Below are 20,443 nucleotides of genomic sequence, written 5' to 3' on the forward strand. Positions count from 1 at the left end.
GCGAGACCCACCCAGTGCACATGCATGCACTACAGGTGCAAACCCCCCCCCCCATTTTTGCATGCTTTTTTCACCCTCCTCAGGCTCCAGAGGCCTTATAGGATCCTGGGGAGGGTGAAAACAGCCTCCCCTGCCTACCTGGAGGCTCTCCGGAGGCTTCAGGGATCTTCAGGAGGCTTCCCTGAAGACTTTGGAACGCTCAAAATGACCCTCCGAGCAAACCGGAAGTCCGTTCCTGAACATCCGGTTTGCCCATGGGGCCAGTTTTTTGTGTTCCAGAGGGAAGCTCATGAAGCCTCCAGAGGGCTTCCGGGTGGGCGCAGGAGGCTCTTTTTGCCCTCCCCAGGCTCCTATAAAGCCTCTGGAGCCTGAGGAGAGCGAAAAATGGCTTTAAAAAAGGGTGAAATCAGCAGGCAGTGCTTCACATGCCCTGACCAATGGCTCCGCATGCCACCTTTGGCACACGTGCCATAGGTTCGCCATCCCGGTGTTACGGCATCCTCACAATTACAGTGATCAAAATTTGGGCACTTAGCAAACAACATGCATTTACAATGGTTGCAGCATCCTGGGGTCATATGATCACCATTTGTTCACCTTCCCAGCTGCCTTTTGACAAGCAAAGTCAATGGGGGAAGCCAGATTCACTTAATGACCACATGCTTCATATAACAACTGCAGTGGTTCACTTAACAGGCATGTCAAAAGAAGTCATGAAATCAGGGCAACTCATTTCACTCAGCAACAGAAATTCTGGTCCCAATTTCAGTCATACGTTAAGCACTACCTGCAAGGTTTTGTTTTAAAATACCATGTTTCCCTGAAATAAGACAGGGTCTTGTTTTCTTTTGACCCCCGAAATAAGCTCTTGGCCTTATTTTTGGGGAGGTCTTATTATTTTTGTGGTGCAGGAGGTGGCGACCATGGTCAACTCATGGCTTCTGCTGTGTTGCACTGCTGCGGCAGCGAGGTGCCACGCTCGGCCTGCCTCTCTTTTTGTGGTGCTTATTAGTGTGAAAAAAAAAGGGCACGGTGGCTAGGATTGTGGGAGCATCCATTAGGTAAGGGCATGTGAGGTGTGTGGGGCATGTACCCTCCCTTCCCCCTCTGGCTTTGCCTCCTCTCCTTGTGTTGTTTGTGCAGCAAGAAATCAAAGAAAATGGTAGGGACCAGTTGTACATGTGTTAAGTATTTTCAGGGAGGGCTTATTTTCAGGGGAGGGCTTATTTTAGCACATGCGCTCAAAAGCCCAATTGGGTTTATTATCTGGGGAGGTCTTATTTTCAGGGAAACAAAGTAGGAATAAGCACAACAAAGGGAGCTTTAATCAGTCTGGCATAGAAATTTATCACAAAATTGGCCATGATAAATTCGGGATCAACAAAGCTTTCCCTTGCATTTGCATAGGAAAAAACACACTGATTTGTATCATCCAATTGACTGTAAGAAGACCAGAAAAGAGAGGAGCAGATTTCTATTGGAACAATAACTTATACATTTATGGAGTTATGGTGATTTATTTCAAAATAAACTATGCCTTCCTAGTCAGATTGCAGTTCTGGGATTTAATTGCTGGGGTATATATGTGGGACAAGGTTTGTTAAGGTTATGTAATGATCTGGATCTTAAGGGGGAAAAAACTGATTTGAAGCACAGTGGGAGTGGACGTCACACTGTCAGCAACTCCTTAAAGAAACTTTTTCTTTTCCTGGACTCGCACGACTGCCTAGGCAAAAAAATAAAATAAAAGAAGCACATTTGATTTAAGAAGGTGCTGGCAGCTGCGACAGTTCACACCCACATCTGCTCTGAATCACTATTCCCCTTAAAATCTAGACCACCAAATGTCTTTATTGTTTGTTAATAAGCCAACTTAATACCCAAATAGGGATGTGGTGACTCAGTGGCTAAGATGCTGGGCTTGTCGATCAGAAAGGTCGGCAGTTCAGCGGTTCGCATCCCTAGTGTCACGTAAACAGAGTGAGCTCCCATTACTTATCCCAGCTTCTGCCAATCTAGCAGTTTGAAAGCATGCAAAAATGCAAGTAGAAAAAATAGGAACCACCTTTGATGGGAAGGTAACAGCGTTCCGTGCGCCTTCGGCATTTAGTCATGCCGGCCACATGACCATAGAGACGTCTTTGGACAGCGCTTGCTCTTCGGCTTTGAAACGGAGATGAGCACTGCCCCCTAGAGTCGGGAATGACTAGCACATATGTGCAAGGGGAACCTTTTCCTTTATCTAATACCCAAATAGATTTGAGAAGGAGAGCTGGTTGTTTTTCCTTAGTTAAGTTTTGATTGGTTTGAATCCTGGCTGATTAGTTTTAAACAAAGAAAAGAACAGAGTTAATTTAGCTGGGGAAGAACGGAGGAGAAGGATAAGCTCTTGTTGATGAAATACAGAGCTCCTATTTGACAAAACACAGAGAGGCTATAATCAGCAGCCAAACCAAAGCTTAAACCTAAGCAGTGCCCTGATATTTCCAAACTTCTCCTTAGCAAACTGAAGCCACTCTGATGATCGTGTATTAATGGTTATATATAGGTCAATATTAATGGGGCCTTGCAGGAAAAAAATAAATAAAGCTAAAACTCTACCATGAGAAGTTTAGAATCTAAATATCAACAGAAGGGCTCGATTGATAGAGGAGCAGAAAGCAGGATTGGCCCTGTTATTAAGCCTAGTGAGATAGCTAACTTGATTTGTTAAAGGGAACAAATTGTAGGTTACCTCCTTACAACAATATAGCAATAGCAGTAGACTTATATACCGCTTCATAGGGCTTTCAGCCCTCTCTAAGCGGTTTATAGAGTCAGCATATTGCCCCCAACAACAATCCGGGTCCTCATTTTACCCACCTCGGAAGGATGGAAGGCTGAGTCAACCCTGAGCCGGTGAGATTTGAACCGCTGAACTGCTGATCTAGCAGTCAGCTGAAGTAGCCTGCAGTGCTGCATTTAACCACCGTGCCGCCTCGGCTCTCAACAACCTTGGAAACAGCCTTATTAGTTTATTTCTTGTGTCTAAGCAATATCCAAGATGCTGTTTTTCGCTTGTATAGTCCTAAACAATTGAAGTACAGGGTATGCCTCGTCTTCATTAACCGAACTACTTTTAGAGGTCTCTTAATGAACTATGATTGGTGGGAACTGAATGATGTCTTGGAATACTGTATCCAGTTTTGGTCACCAGGATGTAAAAAAGATGTGGAGACTCTAGAAAGAGTGCAGATGATTAGGGGACTGGAGGCCAAAACATATGAAGAACGGTTGCTGGAACTGGGTATATCTAGTTTAATGAAAAGAAGGACTAGGGGTGACATGATAGCAGTTTTCCAATATCTCAGGGACTGCCACTAAGAATAGGGGGTCAAAATAGTCTCCAAAGCACCTGAGGCAGGACAAGAAGCAATGGATGGAAACTAATCAAGGAGAAAAGCAACGTAGAACTAAGGAGAGATTCCCTGACAGTTAGAACAATTAATCAATGGAACAACTTGTGTCCAGAAGTTGTGAATGCTCCAACACTGGACATTTTTAAGACGATGTTGGATATCCATTTGTCTGAAGTGGTGTAGGATTTCTTTCCTAAGCAGGGAGTTGGATTGGAAGAACTTCAAGGTCCCTTCCAACACTGTTATTCTAAATATTCTTATGTACAGCACACAGGTTACATGTGGGCTCTTCTATTGTTGACATTTGGACAGGTGATGAAAATCATAAAATTCCATGGAATGTCTATCAATACCCCATGATATTTTATTGCCATGCAGATGTTTTGTGGGGATTAATAAAGAATATAAGCTGACTAAATAACAGAGTGCCTGGACAGAAGAACAAATAGGATGTACAGCTCCCCAGGTGACAATCATCTCTTTGGAGGAATATAATGAATAATTCTTAATTTGGATGCTTTTCAGGACATCCACTAAGATCAGCTGGTTTGTATCAGTTGGTTTGGTTCAGCAGCCAGGAGAAAGGCTATCAGTGATAGCATTTCGGTTGTGGAACTCCCCCGCACCCCAAAGAGAAGTGAGTCTGGCCATGAAACCATCACCTTTAGCTCCTAAAAGCCAGTTTGGCTTAGTGATTAAGGCACTAGGTTAAAAACTGGGAGACCCTGAGTGCTAGGTCCTGCCTTAGCCATGAAAGTCAGCTGGGTGACTTTGGACCAACCACCAATTGCGAGTTCCAATCCTACCTTAGGCATGAAAGCCATCTGGGTGAGTTTGGTGCCTAGGAGACTGTGAGTTCTCACTCTCTGTCAGCCCAAACCACCTCACAGGATTTCTGTTGTGGCGAAAATAGGAGGAGGAGGAGGAATACTATTAAGCATGTTCCCTGCCTTGAATTATTTACAAAAACTAATAAAGGCAGGATATAAATAAATAAGCAAGTGAGGTTTCACCTGTTTGCCCAAGTAGTTGTAGGATAACAACCACTCTGGAATATTTTTTAAGCTTGCCTTTTGGTTTGTTCTTAATATTATGCAAATCTGCCCATCTTTCTATTATTGTTTCTCTTTTAGAGAATTGTCCCTGGCAATTTCTGCATTAAACTACAGATTGAAATGACATTTAGTTTTGCCTGTGGAATCACCTATTTGATGTATTTCAACATTAATTAGAATACCTAGGGTGTATTTCTCACTTCCTCCAACATTTTCCTCCATGGTGGCGTTGGCTTCTTATTTTCCAACCATGAATGCAAAATGTAGGGACCAAAAATAAATTATTAATTTGAGAACCGCTAAATGACTGCTCGCAGCAGAAGCTGTAAGCAGCTAATTGTATGCTTGTAGGTAGTGCAGGAGGAAATTGTTTAAGAATTCATCTTTAATTAAAATTACATTGAATTACAGAGCACCAACTGTGAATAGTAATGAAGGCTTGGTAGCACCATTTGGTTTATCTGAGCAAATGGGGCAAATAGAATAACTGTCTTTGGAAAAACAGCCATATCTATTTCCTGAACCTTGCATTCTAGCAAGAAATCAAGTTCAAGTTATAAAGAGCTCTGTGAATAAATTCAGCCTCCATAATACTTTTTTTATGACTTCCTTCTGAATATTATGCTCCAAAAGGTTAAGGACAGGCAGTACTGCAAACTTCTCTCAATTTATCCACATGCCATAGCAGATAAGAATAGAGATGAAATAAATTTTCTGCATGCTACACTGTCAAAAATATCACTGTTGACCTACAAGAAATCCACCTCTATGAAGTGAAGTGGTTCTTTCCCATCAGAAAGGACACAGGAAAAAGGGAATTGGCACAGTGGTTAAATGCAGCACTGCAGGCTACTGCTAGATCAGCAGGTCAGCGGTTCAAATCTCACCGGCTCAGGGTTGACTCAGCCTTCCATCCTTCCGAGGTGGGTAAAATGAGGACCCAGATTGTTGGGGGCAATATGCTGACTCTCTGTAAACCGCTTAGAGAGGCCTGAAAGGCCTATGAAGCGGTATATAAGTCTACTGCTATTGCTATTGCTATATTGCTATAATTGAGAGGATTCGATTTTTCCAGAGTTCCAAAAGCTCTGACAGTACCTCTGAAACACGTTGCAGAATATCTTCATCCCCTTCAGCTCATGTAAAAGAATTGGGCATTAAAACCAATTTCAACAGAAATAGATGTCTACATTTAGAGCCGAGGTGGCACAGTGGTTAAATGCAGCACTGCAGGCTACTTCAGCTGACTGCAGTTCTGCAGTTTGGCTGTTCAAATCTCACCGGCTCAGGGTTGACTCAGCCTTCCATCCTTCCGAGGTGGGTAAAATGAGGACCCGGATTGTTGGGGGCCATAGGCTGACTCTGTAAACCGCTTAGAGAGGGCTGAAAGCCCTATGAAGCGGTATATAAGTCTAACTGCTATTGCTATTGTTATTGCTATACACAATTATTTGTAGCAAATGAAGGCAAATATATGTGTCTCAAGAAAACTTTGCAGGATTCAATCTGGCTCAGTCACAAGGACCAGAAGTTTAACCTTCCGAGCATTCAAACTTGTGCTGGAGCCCATCCTCAGGGAACCTCTAGTAGACTGTTAGACAGCAGTTCCCTGAGGATGGGCTCCAGCATGAGTCCGAAACTCAGAAAACTAAACCTTTGGTCCCAGTGATCAACCCAGATTGGATCCTGCAATTATTTGTAAAAACAAAGTCTTAGTGCCATGAAGGTGAAATAAGTGTTTGTGTGTGTGTCAAAAAATTAGGAAGTTTAGTAAACTATAAGCAAAATGTAAGTCAACAGCAGAAGATAGTAGCTAGAATATCAATGCATATCAATGGCTCATGAACAAATATATCAGAAGACCTCAAGAAAATGTGCTACTTGTTTTGGTTTGGATAGATTTCACCTAGACTTTTGGGTCAAGAATAGGTAACTTTTTGATGGCTGGGTGGCACACTCAACATTTAAGGTCTGCAATGGGTAGTGTGTGTATATACTGTACACATACAGAGAGGGAGGGAGGGAGGGAGGGAGGGAGGGAGAGAGAGAGAGAGAGATTTAAATGTAGCATGTGTGTAAAGAAGATATATAAATTCAGTAAGACACGTCTACTAAAATGAAATTGATGGGCAATTGGATATTGCAGAACAGATGTGAGAGGGTAAAACACCTGGGAAATGATCCAAGAGGGAAGATGTGGTAGTTCACTTTGGATTGAAATCTCAGCAAACTGTTGTTAAAGGTTGTTGTTGTTGTTGTTGTTATATTTAAATTTCACTGGGTTTTAAGGTCAGACTAATTCTGACCAGCATACATTCTGACTTCTATAAGTGAGTTTTAAAACAATGCAATAAAGCCTATTAAAACCACATAAAAGTAGCACCAGGAATATCCATTAATCAATTAGTCAAGCCAAAAAGAAATGGTTTATTGTCAGAGAGAAAAGGTTCACAGCATTAGTTTCAAAGACCACTAAACCAATACGGAAGGGGCCACTTGGATGACTGAGGAAACTAGTTCACAGAAATGGAGCACAATTGAAAAGGTTTGTTTTCACTGACCCTGAAGATGGTATACTGGGAGCAAAGAGACACAAAGAGAATCCACTCTTACTGGGTTGTTACCTTATTACAGTGTCTCAATCCTGATAGGACATTTTAAACAGACTTAGAATCAAGCTAGCATGAGTATGGACTTAATGGTGATGTGTGGATACGTTCTCTGTGATTACTGAGCCATTCATGAGTAGAATCCAACTACAGTGAAGAAGACTTCACAAATATATGTGAAATCTTTCATGTGTTCCCAAAACTACGTAAGGAGCAACATTTGAACAAGCTTTGAATGTTTGGACTGAAGTGAAGCACATAAAAAATCTTCAGATATCTGAAGAAGCAGAAAATACTGAGGATGGAACAACATTGTTTTCTCTTTTTCCACAGGGCAGACTTCTCTTTTTTTTAAAGGAGGTACAGATCTGGCCTAATCCCTCTCCAAAAGCAAATTCTTGTAAAAGATGAAGATCTTTCCTAACTCAAATTTTCCAAACAGCAACTAAAGACTAGGGAATTACAAATATGTAGTTATTGTATCCCAGTGAAGGATGAGAAAGGAACCATGAATCTCCTGGTGTGTTAGTATTGGTCAACAGCCTATCATCTAAACAGCTTCCAGAAAACATTGGCATTTAATGCAACTGATTCTTTTAAATGAAGGGAGGCAAGTTGCATTATCTTAAAACAAATTAACACGAATCAATCTGACAGAATTATCATTTGGTTACATCCCCAGTTAAGTCAGAAACTGATCTTACTCCAGATTTTGAGGCCCTTTCAAACCAGACCCATGTATTATTTTTTTTAATCTAACCAAGCAAATACAACTTGCAGCCTTCAAAGCCTTGGCACCGTTCTTCAAGCTGTTCCATAATTTACGATGAACTTTATATTTTAATGCGACAGAAGAGGAAAACTATTAAATACACGAGAGAGAAATTTCACTAACTCTGTAATTGAAATGTGACTTTTAGTCTTGACCCATCTAATTCTTGGTCCTGGACCCATCCATTATCTAGACTGGGTCTCCCTACATGTTAGTTAAAGACCAACTGGGATCTTCAACCCAAGAAAGGTTGTTCAGGTTATTTATGGAACGTTAAAGCAAGCTCGCTTTCTTCCTCTCTTACATTGCCATGTCAGAAGGAATAACTTCAAAAGAATTCATAATCGGAGGAAGCTGCTCATAAATCTATTTGTGCTATTACAAGGTTCTGCTCTTGACATTTGAAAATATATTTCCACAGTACTTCATGTAATTAGGATGTAGATGCCTGCAAAGAGGTAACAACAGCAGACCTCTTCCCATGAGATTGTATATTAGCAAAGGTCCATGAGACTCTTGATATTTTCTGTTCATTTGAGTAGCCAGGGCAGATTCAGTTCTGAAAACTTAAATGAACAACTGCCTCCTCTATGACATACTTTACTAAATTCAAAGTACCTAACTACTGGAGTGCATTTGCTCTGGCGTGTTGTCATGCCCACCCTGTCCTTTGAAGGGTGATACAGTGAGGTTACCTAACTGGAGAAACAATGCCTCCATGATGCTGGACACACAGAAAGAATGTGTGCTTCATAAGTTGCCTGTAATACTGATATTTGTACTAGCCTCATTTCTGCATTTCTATATTTTTAGTTTTCTACCTACAATATGCTATACTGGCACTGGGCTGCAAATAGACAAGGTCTAATAGCTACATAAATATGGCATTAAAGATGGTTGAAAAATTGAACTCTCCGGAAAATGTAAAAGAGAGGCAAAATTTGAAGAGAGAGAGAGAGGGAGGGAGGGAGGGAGGGGGAGGGAGGGAGGGAGGGAGGGAGAGAGAGAGAGAGAGAGAGAGAGAGAGAGAGAGAGAGAGAGAGAGAGACCCCCAAATTGTACCATATAAGCAACCAGTCTTTTCCCACTGTCTGTTCCATGTATGAATTACAGAATCCTTACACTAACGATACCAATGAAAACAAATTAAATCCAAGGTGGCCACTTTAAAATAGCAAGAGATTCATTATAGGCCATTGGAAATTAGTCAAATTAGTTAAAGTCTTCTAGTTCTTGGAAGAGACACATTCTGTCTTCTTGCTTGGACCAACTGCCTTTCTATCAGACAGACACGTACCTCTAGCTATGTTAGAACCACAGCCTTCAGAAATTCTAGCCAGTAAATCCAGATGACACCCCATCAGGAGAAGTCCATCTAGACTAAAGACAAATCTGACCTGATTTGCATGGAAATGTATAAGATAGAAGAGAATATTTGTAAGTCAATATGAAACTATGGGATCCTTAGTGCTCTCTAAGGTTGGTGGCTTTCTTGGAGATATTTCATTATGAAACTAGATAAATATCAGTGCTATGATGTTATCTACTGTAGTTTGGTAATGAAAAGTCTGCAAGAAGATCACCAAGCTCAGAGAGCACCAAGGACCCCACAAGTACATGGGCCATGGTACTATTTATGTTAAGCCCATTTTCAAGCTGATGATTGATGAACTACCGCTAGAATAAATTTAAATATTGAAATATGCAAGAAGGGTTTTAGACTTCAGGAAGTTTTCTGGAAAGAAAAACAGTAATTAAACTAAGAGAAGACTTCACATTATGCACTACCAGACAATAGAAATGCTGGAAGACTCTTCATTGCTTAAATTTATACGGGAGCTTCATTCCCGAATGCATTGCCAGAAGTTATTCTTCCCATATCTTCAAGTATTACTAATGCAATATGTAATACACTGATAATGCAGTGCAAACTTCCCTAAGGAGGGAAATGTAAAACAATAGCAAAATGAAAGCTCAAATAATGTGAAATTTTAACTTGGGATATATTTTCATGGATATAAAAACAGATTTAAGGCTTTTTGTATCATCCATTCATGCAGTATAAAAGTGTACTTGAATCCTGAAGCTGTCATTTTTTTTAATGCCAACTCATAGGGGTCTTGCTTCAGATTCAAAATGTAAAACAAATTAGATACGCTCTCAAAGCACACTTTGTTCCTTGACATTGTCATGCTAGCAATTCTAACAGAAAACATACTACGCAATGTTAACTACAATCAATAAGTTAGGGTAATTAATTTGATATGTTCTTTCTAATACTCTTTTAGGAAGGTAGTTACAAAACTGATAATTAACCTGAAATGTGCGTACTATATTAGTGTTTCTCAACTTTGGCAACTTTAAGCTGGACCTAAACTCTCAGAATTCCACAGCCAGCATGGCTGGCTAATGAAGACTGGAAGTTGAACTCCAGACATCTTAAAGTTGCCAAGGTATTGTATTATTGTATGACAATGAATATAAACTCTTCTATGTGTTGATCTTGATTTCTGGTGACTTCCTGATATGTCGATTTAATTTTCTTCACAAACCGTTTACTTTTCTACATGCACACACATACACACAAAAAGAGAGGAAGAGGGAGGGAGGGAGAGGGAGAGGGAGGGAGGGAGAGAGAGGGGAGAGAGAGAGAGAGAGAGAGAGAGATTTTCCCACTTGATCTTTGAACCCTAGATTTCCAGATGTTCTCCCATCCGAGTAATATTCAGATCCTATCACAATTTTTGTGATCAGTAAATGTCAACTCTATGTCAGCTTGGGAAGAATCTTGGAAGAGACCCTCATATAATGAAAATTGAGATATATATCTGATTAGAGCTGGTTTCAAGGAACAGTTCAAAGGTTTTCTTGATACTCTTTGGATATAGAGATATCAGCATTTTTTAAAGGAACAGAAATAAAGGAACATTGAAAGAAAAACAGTCCACCTCTTCTTACAGAGTTGGTTTAAATACAGTAAAGCAGTATTCCAAAATGAGGAAAGGATATGATGTCTGACTGATTCACTGATACAACTTTTTTATACAGAATAAGAATCATAGGCTTGTTTAGAATTTACAGCAGAACTTTCAAAAATGACAATAATTTGTGGAAGGGACAAAGAGATCTCAGGCAGGGATGTCCATAGCGAATGGTAGAAACTGGTCATGATAGTTTGATCAAAGCTTCTCTTGTGTGTTTTGTGTGTCGCAGGACTAGGAGAGGAAGATAGGATGGTTGGACAAGATAGAAAACATGTGCCCACTTTTTAGACCAAACCTATGTAACACAAGTGAGCTCATTTATGTCTCTCATAAGTTCTAATTCCTTTTTTATTCCGGCCAAAATAAATATCTAAGTGCAATGATGGGTGAAGATTTTACATCTCTTTACAGAGGATGAGACATCTGCCCAAATTGTCAGCTTGGGTCACTGTTCTCAATTATAATTTTATGATCTTTTTTCCCCAAATGATTTGCAAGTTCATTCAGAAAATAATGAGAAACTATAGGTACAGAAAAGTCAGGGTAGCACAATTTGTTCAGAATAATCTCCTACATGTTTTCCTACTAATCCAGCAATTAGAACTGCACACACTGTAAAAAGAATGACCCCAAATCAAAGTATCAACTCCATCAATTAAGTGAGATAGTGCATGACCCCAATGGACCTATGACCTCACTTGTGCCATGGTTCTAAGGGAGTCACCCGTGGCCATTAAAGAAGGCATGACGTGAGCGCAAGTTGATGATTTTACTTTTCTATTGATTACTCTTATTTAAAAGTTTTAATAAGAATGATATACAAAAAAGATGCTGGCTTTGAAGTGTGTGAAGGACACTTACATGACTAAAGGATGCTGTGATGGTTATTAACACCCACTGATTGTGAAGTGCCTGAATCTCAAACACACAACTTCAGGGATGCTATGGCAGTCACAAGTATAAGGATCTGTCCTTTTCCATCACTATTGCAACTGCAAATGGTCTCTCAATTGTGACTATTTTCATCAGAATTAACCTAAGAAAGTTTTATTGTTTAGGCAAAAAGCAACTATATATCTCTATCTATCTATCTATCTATCTATCTATCTATCTATCTATCTATCTATCTATCTATCTATCTATCTAGAGATAGAGATAGAGACATAGGTAGGTAAGTAGGTAGGTAGGTAGGTAGGTAGGTAGGTAGGTAGGTAGGTAGGTAGGTAGGTAGGTAGGTAGATAGATAGATAGATAGATAGATAGATAGATAGATAGATAGATAGATAGATAGATGATAGATAGATAGATAGATGATAGATAGATGATAGATAGATAGATATAGATATAGATATAGATATAGATATAGATATAGATATAGATATAGATATAGATATAGAGATAGAGATAGAGATAGAGATAGAGATAGAAATATAGATATAGATACAGGATTTGGTGAACTAATATTCTGAAAGGCGGAAATGAATATTCTGCTCCATTTCTCAAAGTTTTAAAAAAAGGCTCTGAAACCTCTAAAGATAATTGATCACAACTTCAGAGAACTTCACTATTACCAACTTCAGTGGTCATCTGTTACTAATAGAAGATGCGTCACCCAATCAATTTCATAAAAAGAACTGAATTACTTCTAATACTTCTCCCGTCACTGCCAGCTAAGCTTATTTTGTGCAGAGATGTTCTTACGGCTTTTTTCCCCCCCAAAGAGTGAAAGGTACTGATTAATCTGACAGATGTTTTGGCGATTAGTGCCTGCCCCACAATTATGTGACAAATTAGAAAACCCGCGACAGTCTGAAGGATGAAGAGTTGATCTTTGAAGTAATTTCTCAAAAAGATCTGTAAACACCGCGGCCTTTCCCAAACTGCGAGCCAAATAAAAACTAGGATTAGGAACCTCTTAATATCACACAATATCCATTTATTAATTTTTGATAGTATAAGAAAGGCCAGTGTTAATGAGGGAATTGCTCTCAGAGTTTTGAATGTTAATAGGGTTATGGAAATAACTAATAACTTGTCACAGAATGTGTAAGAAAGTGTGGCTGTGGGTAAAAAGCAGCAGAGAACATAATTTTAAATGTGTGAGTTGGATCCCGAAGGTATTTTCCTACCTGAAAAGACATCACCTTAGGATAGGTCTGTGAACCGACTAATTTACAAAGCTAATGTAGTTGCTGTCTAATTATGGTGGCCTGTCTGGAACAGATCAACTTCTTTATTTTGCTATTCATGTGAGACTGTAAGAACATGAGTGTTTTCAACAATCTAATAAACATTTACCCCGTGGCTTGTGAGTCTTTTAAATAACTGAGCTAATCCATTTCATAAGCCTTGGTGGGTTATCATTTGTGATGGTCCGTAGAAGAGCATTGTTTAAAAAGGGGGAATGTTAAAAATCCAATGGTTTATTTTGCCAGAGAAACTTCTTGCTCAAGGGGAAACATGGAAACTGCTGTGAAATCTAAAGGACTCAAGTATGAATTTGGAAGAGAATGCTGTTTTCATCATCATCATCATCATCATCATCATCATCATCATCATCATCATCACTTCAAATGGCCTCTGAGAATGGTAGGATTTGGCTCCACTTGTTCTGCTTTCATTTCAGCCAGGGCTTTTTGAGCTATACCAATAAATAAATTATAGTGGCTCAGTGGCTAAGATGCTGAGCTTGTCAATCAGAAAGGTCGGCAGTTCAGGTTGGCAGTTCAGTTCAGAGAGTGAGCTCCCATTACTTGTCCCAGCTTCTGGTAACCTAGCAGTTTGAAAGCATGTAAAAATGCAAGTAGAAAAATAGGGACCATCTTTGTTGGGAAGGTAACAGTGTTCCATGCACCTTTGGCATTTACTCATGCTGGCCACACCATCACGGAGACATCTTTGGACAAGGATTGCTCTTCAGCTTTGAAATGGAGATGAGCACTGCCCCCTAGAGTCGGGAATGACTAGCACACATGTGTGAGGTGAACCTTTATCTTAATAAATAAACTAACTGTGGTTTGAAGGATTTTTTAAAAATTATTTTATTTTAAATTATTGGACATCTTGAGTATTCTGGACACAAAGTGGCAGAATATGTATTGAAACAATAAATAATTTTATCTTAGAAGATATTTTCCTAGGAAGATGAAGGTTCTCTGTCATCCAGGTAGAGTTATCTGGAAGTTGAGATATGGTAACTGAATTTCTTTTCTTTGGTTTGAAAAGCTTTGAATAATTTTAAATCACTGAGAGTCCAACTTTTGTTCCATTTCTGTATGTGCATCTTTAAACTTGCGAGTCCCTTGGACTGCAAGGTGATCAAACCGGTCAGTCCTAGAGGAGATCAACCCTGACTGCTCTTTAGAAGGCCAGATCCTGAAGATGAAACTCAAATACTTTGGCCACCTAATGAGGAGGAAGGACTCACTGGAGAAGAACCCAATGCTGGGAACGATTGAGGACAAAAGAAGAAAGGGACGACAGAGAATGAGGTGGCTGGATAGAGTCACTGAAGCAGAAGGTGTGAGCTTAAATGGACTCCAGAGGATGGTAGAGGAGAAGGAAGGCCTGGAAGAATGTTGCCCATGGGGTTGCAATGGGTCAGACACGACATCTCAACTAACAACAGCCAAGGTGGCGCAGTGGTTAAATGCAGCACTGCAGGCTACTGCTAGATCAGCAAGTCAGCGGTTCAAATCTCACCGGCTCAGGGTTGACTCAGCCTTCCATCCTTCCGAGGTGGGTAAAATGAGGACCCAGATTGTTGGGGGCAATATGCTGACTCTCTGTAAACCGCTTAGAGAGGCCTGAAAGGCCTATGAAGCGGTATATAAGTCTACTGCTATTGCTATTGCTATCTTGAAAATGCTGCGAAAAGCATGGTTTTCTTTCTCTAACATCAGAAAAGAATGAGCCTAAAGCTTTTGTAGAGACCAAGAATTAAGTCCCCACACCTCGAATGTCGATATCCTAAGCCTGTGCTTTGAATGGAAGATTCCTGCAAAGCCCATGACCTCTTAAAGAGTGTCAGACTTAGAGATAGAAGCTTGGAGGGAGAATATTACAGTTTGACCTGAATGAGAGAGGGCTAAGATGAATTTGGTTCCAGTGGTTGCACTAATGGGAAAATTAACTCACTTTTCTAATTATCTCTCTGCCTTTGACCCCTCAATTTTCAATTTATTCTTTTTATTTAAAGGGATAAATAACTCAGCTTCTTCAGTCAACCTTTGAATTAATGACATCGTGGAATTTGGGAGTTCATGGGTGCATGGGAGGCCTCTTGAAAGCAGGGAAAAGCCAGGTTTTACAAATTAACTGTGTTCAGAGAGCAAGAATATTCTTTCAGAGGGAAAAAAATAGGTAGCAAAATATATTCTAGGTTGAATAACATATTACAGTATCTCAGTAAGCATTTTTTCCTTGGTATTTTATTTAATTCAACGTGAAATATGACACATACATAGACACACAAACACACACAGTCTGAACACATAATTGAATAATTTTGAGTGTCAGACAAGAAACACACAGCTGGTCTGTTCCAGGATCCCAGAAAGGAAGGGGATGAAGAGGCGTAATACAAAGATAAAAGTAAAATGTCTCAGGAGAGTTTTCAAATGAAACCAAACCAATCATTTATTTATCTTAATGGTTGACTATCTCTATTATTCCCATAGTCTCATGTAGGTATCAGGACCTTATTCATCTTGTCTAGACTTGGAAACTCACCAGGCCAGGTCTGGTTAGTTTAAGGATGAATACTAGACATTGGTTAGACTGGAACTTGAATAAACATTCCAGAAGCAGTCAAAAGAAACTGTTAAAGTATTCATGACTGAGAACAGACATGGGAACAAGGTTAGCCAATGAATAGACATAGCAACTAAGCCAGCCAATGGGATTTTAAACAGATCTGAGTCTGTGCAGAGAATTGAAACAGAAACATAAGAAGAAAGCAGTCTGCTGCTCTGAGAAGTAAACTAGCAGTTTGCCTGGGCTTGTCTGCTGAAAGGAAACTAACTGTTTGTGTTTGTCTGTAATTCTCCTGCCTTATGTTTACTTGTAAGAACCACCTGTTGGTATTGTACATTTAGTTATCTGTTATTATGTATAGAAAGAAGTTAATGAATCCAGCTGAATCAGTTATCTGTGTGTGCTTCTGGATTTGATTTGTGCAACCAACTCTGACAGAAACCATTTCCATGCTTTTATCAAGAAAACTCAGTAGTTATGACCATGTAGTCACCATTCCTTCAGAATAGTTTTTATATCATTAAGAAGAATGTTCTTTTTGTTAATGAGTAGCCAGTTTGGTCTAGCCAGTAGTTAAGGAACCAGGCTAGAAAGCTAGAAACTATGAGTTCAAGCCCCGCTTTAGCCACCAAAGCCAGCTGGGTGACCTTGGGCCAGTCACTCTCTCTTAGTCCAATTGATCTCACAAACCTGCTGTCAGGGTTCCAAATAACACCACCGAAAGAAGACTCTGGGGCTTTAAGTTCCTCAAAGTTCCATTTTATTAGAGATGTCATATTGGCACATCTGGGAAAACCCGAATCTGAAAGCTTCCAGGTTTTCCCCACCCAAATGAAAGTCCAAGTCCCTGCCCAGCAGCCACATGTCCATCACATGGTCCAATCAGGTACCATCCCAACTGGAGATGCCTCCCAGTCACACCCTTCCAGGTGCAGGGCAAGATGTCCTTGACTCTCTGAGAAAGGAATGTTATTATAACTATATATCTCCCATAGAATTCCACCTCCCATTTTTCCACAGCGTTGAATGTGACAGGTCTGAAGGCCTAATGCAAAAGATGGCTTCGAGGCCTGACACCTGCTGTTGTGGGGAAAACAGGAGGAGGAAGGTGTGCTGAATATGTCTGTCATCTTGAGTTATTTGTAAAAAATAATAAAGGCAGGATACAGATAGAAGATATAGATAGATAGATAGATAGATAGATAGATAGATAGATAGATAGATAGATAGATAGACAGACAGACAGACAGACAGACAGACAGACAGACAGACAGATAGATAGATAGACAGACAGATGATAGATAGATAGATAGATAGATAGATAGATAGATAGATAGATAGATAGATAGATAGAGATAGATAGATAGATAGACAGACAGACAGACAGACAGATGATAGATAGGTAGATAGATAGATAGATAGATAGATAGATGGATGGATGGATGGATGGATGGATGGATGGATGGATGGATGGATGGATGATAGACAGACAGACAGACAGACAGATGGAGATGATAGACAGACAGACAGACGATAGATAGATAGATAGATAGATAGATAGATAGACAGACAGACAAATGATAGATAGATAGATAGATAGATGATAGATAGATAGATAGATAGATAGATAGATAGATAGATAGATAGATAGACAGACAGATGATAGATAGATAGATAGATAGATAGACAGACAGACAGACAGGCATCAAAGATTTCATGTAATTGTTCTCCAATTGGAAGAAGAAAGTGTTCTCCATAAGGATCTCTGTTTCCCTTCATTTTCCCTTTATACAACAGTAAAACTGCATTGAGGATACTGAGATGTGAAGCATCAGAGCAATATGGTTGCTTAGGAAACATTTTTATAACAGCATTTATCACACTTTCAAACACATTTCTATAAAAATGGAAATAAGTGGGTGACAAAAAGAAACAAAACACATTGCCTTGATATTGAGTGAAACCGATCAAAACAGAGGTTAGAAAACATGCAAGAAGGTTTACGGAGTGTGTTTCCAGAGTGTGTTAGTTACCATGGACAAAATTCAGTCGGGATGCAACACACCAAAATTCGGTCCCAAGAAAAGAAAAATAAAACACCCTCCTTTAAAAACCAAAACAGTTATTTAAAGAACTTAACAACATTCTTTCTTTAAAAAAAATAAAATATGTAACAACAAGCAAGAAGACAAAACACATCAAAAATGGGAATTTAAAAAAAAAAACCACATCTTCAAAAGAAGGCAAGAAGAAGAAAAAAAAGAAGGGAGAAAAATGTTTTTCAAAGGGGATCCTTGTCATGCAAATCAGTTTGGCAGGGGGAAAAAATATACCTTCATCTTCTGCACCTTCTTTAGCACCTAAATCATCTGTCTCTTTCTTTGTTAGGGGACCTAGGATTGAGAATGGAGAAAATGGAGGAAAAAGACAATTCAAGAATATACAAGATTGAAGAAGAAGAAGAAAAAAGTCAATATTAAACTTCCAAAGATGTTTCAGGAAAAACTCTCCAGGAGGGAGATAGGTAATTATTATCATTATCTTGAAAATGTGTTTTCCAGTGAAATATCTCTCAATGGGTATATTGAGATGCATTTTAATCAACTTCTATGTAAAAAGCAAATATGCAGTCCAGAAATTATATTAAACCTGAACACGGATATTTTTAATTGGAAAAAAAAATTAAAAGATCCGCTATGTACAAAATAACAGCCAAGGAATGTTTTCATCTGCTGAATTGACAAATTTATTTACAAGCACTGAAAATATAAATTTCAGGGAACAACCGTTTAGGTTTCGGTCTGTATTACAAAGATTCCAAATTGAAAAAGCAAGATAAAGGTTTTTTAAAAAAGGAATTTGTTTAAAAGAAACATTCTAACACATGCAAATTGAATTTCATAAATCCAGCCACAGTAATTAACAATTTCCAATGCTAAGTAAGGACTTGATTTTTTTTTTCATCCCGGCCGGTGTATATAATTTAAATGCAGTTCTGAACATAAAAATCCCTTTGAACTTTAGAATACCTGCTGACATTCTTGTTAAAAGCGAGAGATACCAAAATAGGGATTAAAAACCAAACACTGGAAGGGTTTCTTCTTTCACAAAATTATTACCGTCTTAGCAGGTCAAGGCATTGCAAACCGATTCATAAGAATAAAAGAATTAAGACTTAAAAACATTCGGTGTCAGGAGACAAAAATACCATTAACCAGTGCAAGATTAATCACATTTTGCAAATGAAAATGGCTACTGTTTTCCTCAAGCATTCTGTTTTTGTTTTGTTTTTCCTTAAATGCTCCAGAAGGAAACTCAAAGGCCATGAAAGACACTATTCGGATATACCACATCTTTTTATAATCTGAAAGCACACACCAAAAGAACTAAAATTCAGCACCACATTTCTTTTACTCTTTCTTCGTGCTAACATGTTTCTGTCACTTGCATGCATCACAAGGGGACATTTCTCCTTGCTGATATACAGTAGAATCACAGAACATTCAGTTTTTTTAAAAAAAGCAGCCAAGCACCAAGTTAAAAAGAAAAGAATACAAATCTCATGCATATAATGACAATTGAAAGAAACTAAGGACAAAAGAAAAATCAGAAGGGAGCCATAAAGGGTCACCAGAACATGGATAGGCAAGAGGCACACAGCATTGTAAAGAAACATTAAAAGTTTTATGCATCAAATATTCTGTTTTCATCATTTCATCAAAAATCATGGAAAATTAGAAAGTACTGTCAGTGGAAGAGAAGACTGAGAAATACAACCAAATGCACTTGTAGGATTTGCTCCCCCCCAAAAAATTTGTGGTCTGAGACAAAAAGTAACATCTCTTTCCGTGTTTATTTCAGATGCAAACCCAGTTTCACAATTCAGTGTTGCTGGGGAGAGAAATAGGAGCCATATTTAATTCCACAAATCTTCACCCGATTCCCATAACCTTTCAATAAATCATGCTGTTAGAGATGGAGATAATGATCATCAAATGCACAAGACACATCCAGAAGAACCTCTTCAATAGTTAAAGATGTTGTCCTTTCTTGCCTCACTTTTTGAGTTATGGCTTACTCAAATCCGTACTCATTGGCATCAAAAACTAAAATTCATTGCACACTTCAAACATCATCATATTAACCATGAACAAATGGACAGTGCTGTAGGACAATGCCCAAGCTGTTTTGACCCAGCTCCCCAAACAAGACAAACCTTCTGTAATCAATCAACGATTCCTTTATTAGGAGCGTCAACAGCAGAGATGATATTCAGCCAGTTCTGACAGATTCTGGAGAACTGGTAACAGAAATTTTGAGTAGTTTGGAGAACCAGCAAATAGGTTGGCCCCAGCCCCACTGCCTCCCATCCTCCCAGCTGATCTTCTTTTGTTGCCCTGAACAGGAGAATGGAGCTGGAAAGCAGGTCAGTGGGGTGGGGAGGGAATGAGCATTTTGCAGTAACCTTCCCCTGCCACACCCACAAAGCCATACCCACTGAATGTCAGTAAAAAATAAAAATAAATCCCACTGGAAAAAAGTCTCTTTCTCACAGCAGGCTAACAAATCTGTCTCACCGGGAGATGAATAGCTGTCTGCCACACCTATTCATCTATACTCCTGCCTTTTATCGCCAGCACTAGGGTGGGACTTTGCTAGCAGTGGCTCTTCTGTACCAAGGATCGGCCCACGGATTTCCATTGCTCTCCTCTCCTCTCCCTTCTGTGCATCCGCATGTCAGGCACTGATCCCAGTTGTTCCTCCTCTTCCTCATCATCTACCTCCAGACCTGGGGGTGGTTGATTCTCCATCTGGGGGCTGACGGACTGCCCACATTCTGCCCTCCCTCCCTCCCTCCTTCTCTGACAGT

At 39.4% G+C, this 20,443-nt stretch overlaps 1 protein-coding gene across 5 annotated transcripts in view; it reads right to left on the bottom strand.

The window, feature by feature from the left end:
* The window catches only part of NLGN1 (neuroligin 1), a 773,228-nt gene that overhangs the window by 349,415 nt on the left and 403,370 nt on the right, over positions 1 to 20,443 (bottom strand). For 3 of the 5 annotated variants that reach the window (XM_087725227.1, XM_087725228.1, XM_087725226.1), the window contains exon 3: positions 17,907 to 17,966. The exons of the other annotated variants lie outside the window; for them this stretch is intronic. In XM_087725227.1, the coding sequence (XP_087581353.1) occupies positions 17,907 to 17,966 (60 nt within the window). The remainder of the gene's footprint in view (positions 1 to 17,906; positions 17,967 to 20,443) is intronic. 5 annotated transcript variants of the gene reach the window in all.

The sequence above is a fragment of the Thamnophis sirtalis genome, unplaced genomic scaffold (genome assembly GCF_051295495.1).
Source record: "Thamnophis sirtalis isolate CommonGarterSnake01/CBP01778 unplaced genomic scaffold, rThaSir2_p1.2 scaffold_11, whole genome shotgun sequence".
Classification (NCBI taxonomy): Eukaryota; Metazoa; Chordata; class Lepidosauria; order Squamata; family Natricidae; genus Thamnophis; species Thamnophis sirtalis.